This window comes from Aplysia californica, unplaced genomic scaffold, assembly GCF_000002075.1.
Source record: "Aplysia californica isolate F4 #8 unplaced genomic scaffold, AplCal3.0 scaffold00007, whole genome shotgun sequence".
Lineage (NCBI taxonomy): Eukaryota > Metazoa > Mollusca > Gastropoda > Aplysiida > Aplysiidae > Aplysia > Aplysia californica.
Window position 1 is genome coordinate 2926923 of NW_004797277.1, and position 3236 is coordinate 2930158.

Here is a 3236-nt window from a genome sequence, read left to right on the forward strand (position 1 = left end):
ATTCTTGCCTCGATTCTCGGAGTCTAGGCTAGGAACCAGGCTTAAAAAAAAGGAGACGGGAGGCGTCGACCCTGGGCGGACTCGAAGCTTAGAGTCTGGGAACAAGATCGATTCTTTGAGTCCTCATTTGGACTCGAAAGAATCGATCCCAGAGTCGATCTTGCCCTGGCCTAGTTTGAAGTAATATCAAACAAGTATGATTTTTGAAATCACACATTACAACTTGTCAACGAGCACCAAATGAAGCTGCTACCAGCCTGAGCTATCATAACCCATAAATGATTTTGCTTGGGGAAAAGGTGTCTGTGAGAAAAATGTATGAGCCACACTAACACTCATTTAAATCACCACATGAGACGAATTTTGTTCATGGACAGCAAACGACCTCTGAAATGTAAAACTGCGTAACATGCATATTGAATAGAAAGTTTATTTCTCTTTTATGTTCATGTGCAACTTTGTCTATGTGAATTTTGAGATGTTTCATGTTGGCCTACTGTCAAAAAGAAAACATTTTTTTAGATTCAAAAGTATTGTAAGCATTAATAGTTATAGAGGCAGTTGTTTGCAATATTTTTACTTCTTTGTTTATAAATTTGATTGTAAAAGAGGGCTAAGTGTTTTAAAGACACCTGGTGACTTTGTCATTCATTTTCCTTCATTTGATTTCTAGACAGATGTTTACAGCATTTTGCTTCTTTTATTGTAAAATGATGGTCTAAAGGCCAATTGTTCAAGACAATTACTTGTACAAATAACCACCTCTCTCTTCCCTTTTGCATTTTTGAAAAAATACTATGTCACTGTCCAAGAATCCACATGTCTACGAGAATTACATTTTTCCTCAACAATGAGTGGCTTTATTGGACAATTTTGAGTGTATATCATTCAAGTGCTGCTAGTTTATTCTAAAAAGTAATGTGACTTGCACTGTCATTTTATGTTCCTTCTTGTGTTTTTTTTTTTCTCTACAGGGTGAAACTTTTGAGTGGCCTGAGAGGGTTCCCTTCAGACTGACCCCAAACATGACTGCAGCTCTGGTGAGTGACCCATGTCCATTTGCTGGGTTCTCTCCTTATATCCTTTTTCTTTGCCTTCACCTACGTATTCATGTTCCAAATTAAATTTGCACTTTGTAATCCTTTTCATTGTTGTTCACGAGGAGTGAAATGTTTTATCGTTACGATGGAAATTTTAAATAGGAGGAATTGATTTATATCCCAAAGCCTTTTTTGTTTGGGGGATTTTTTGTTTTGTTTTGTTTTGTTTTTTGGTAAGAAAATGTTGTGTTTCAAACTTTTATGTTTCAATCCTTGAAGAGTAATTTTTGTACCTATAGCAATACATCCATGTAGTCATTTTCTGCTCTTCTCAGTTTGTTTTTCAAAGTGTGTCTGTGGGTGGTGGCCGGGGTTTCTGGTGTGGTTTGCTGCTTCTCTCCTATCAAACATCTATCCTCCTTATCTCTTCTCCTTCTTTTTTGTGTTTATTACTCTCTTATGACACCTCTGATCTTTGGCACTTATATTATATGATCAAACTGCTTTGCAAGTGCTGTAAAACTCTTACTAATACTCTCCTACTCCTCCTTTTTTGTGTTTGTTACTTTCTTGTAACACCTCTAATCTTTGGCACTTATTTGACCAAATTGTGTTGCAAATGCTGTAAAACTCTGATAATAATACTAATACTACTAATCTAATACTCTCCTCCTTTTTTGTGTTTATTACTCTCTTGGACACCTCTAATCTTCAGCGCTTATTTGACAAATTGTATTGCAAGTGCTCTAAAACACCTACTAAACCCCCGAAAAACTCTTGTGTGTTCACTGAGCTCAGGGGCCACTGGGCTATGAGGGCTTGTTCCGGCGGGCCTGTGAGATGACGCTGCAGGTGATCAGAGACCAGATGGATCCGCTGATGAGGTGAGATTGTTGGGATGAGATTGGAGGCCACATGGTGCAGTCAGGCACTCGTCAAAATGATGAGAGAGATAAAAGATGTCGCCATTTTTCTGCCGGTCTGGCAATTTTAGTCGAATTTTTATTTTTTAGTTCAACATCTTTTATGTCCATATAAAGACACATTTATGGGTTGATTTTACTTTTTTTTTAAATGTTGATTAAAGGCACAAAAAAAGTACATGTTCAGTTTTCAAGGGCTCTGAAACTACGGAATTCACCAAACTTTGGCAGCCATTTTCTTGCCAATTTTTCCTCTAAAACCAGGCAAACCCCACCTCATCTATTGCGAATATCTCGACTTTTATTCAAAATAGATGGGGGTTTTTTTTCATCAGAAGATAGACAAATAAACAAGCTTTAAGATGATACCAATAACTGCACTCGCTCAAAGACTGATGAGCGCCTGATCCCACCATGTCTTGACACAAATGATAACTGCTGGCTTGGTGTATAGAAGCCCCCTGTAACACAATTTGGATCATTTATGAGCTGGGTTGCTTCAACCCGGGATGAGTGGGATACAGCGTCCCAGCAGACGGATAGGGATGCTGATTAACCCTATCCGTACGCCTTGAGGTCATTTTGTACACCCGGGGTTGTATTCTTCACATTTTAGAATACTTCTAGTGTGAAGATCTCTTTGAAACTTTCAGTATTTCAAAGAAAATCATTTTGACAGACTGCTAGGCAAAGCGTACAGATCGGATTAACGAGTAAATTTCCTATTTGGAAAGTAGTGGCACAGAGTTCCCCACGTCGTATGGATACAATAGTAAAACACGACGTAGGGATAGAGTTAACAAAAAAATTCGCTCACATAGAGAGAGAGCATCTAAATCTAAGCAGAGAAATGAGGTCACTGGTGTCTGTTTCAGATGTGGCACAAAAACTACCGTAAGCTGACAAAATGCCTGTTTAAAAAATTCACAGCAACTTTGAGAAAAAGATGGGTTTTTTTGTCAACGTAACTGTTGAAAAATAGAGTACATCTGAAACTTGAATTCTAATTTATTAAAAAACTAATGACAGTTTCACTTCGATTGTTTTCACAAAAGTAGGGTAACTAGTCAGGCGTTCGATTAAGCGAATAAACATTTTTGGAGCCAAAATACAAAAAGGCGTATTGTCAGCTTACGGCCGTAAAGAGGATGTTAATCCATACAGTCAAAAGTGTTCATCATTGAGTAGAAAAGTGGTTGTCTTAAAACAGGTGAAAGTCTTGGATAGTGTCATTTCATGTAGAAAAAACGCGGGGGGGGGGGGGGGGGGGGGT

At 38.2% G+C, this 3236-nt stretch overlaps 1 protein-coding gene across 1 annotated transcript in view; it reads left to right on the forward strand.

Annotated features, from left to right (window-relative positions):
• The window catches only part of LOC101856065 (serine/threonine-protein kinase ATR), a gene marked incomplete in the record, with an annotated part of 74155 nt that overhangs the window by 68128 nt on the left and 2791 nt on the right, over nucleotides 1–3236 (forward strand). The window contains 2 exon segments of the mRNA XM_013081704.2: nucleotides 975–1040; nucleotides 1839–1924. Of these exon segments, the coding sequence (XP_012937158.1) occupies nucleotides 975–1040; nucleotides 1839–1924 (152 nt within the window).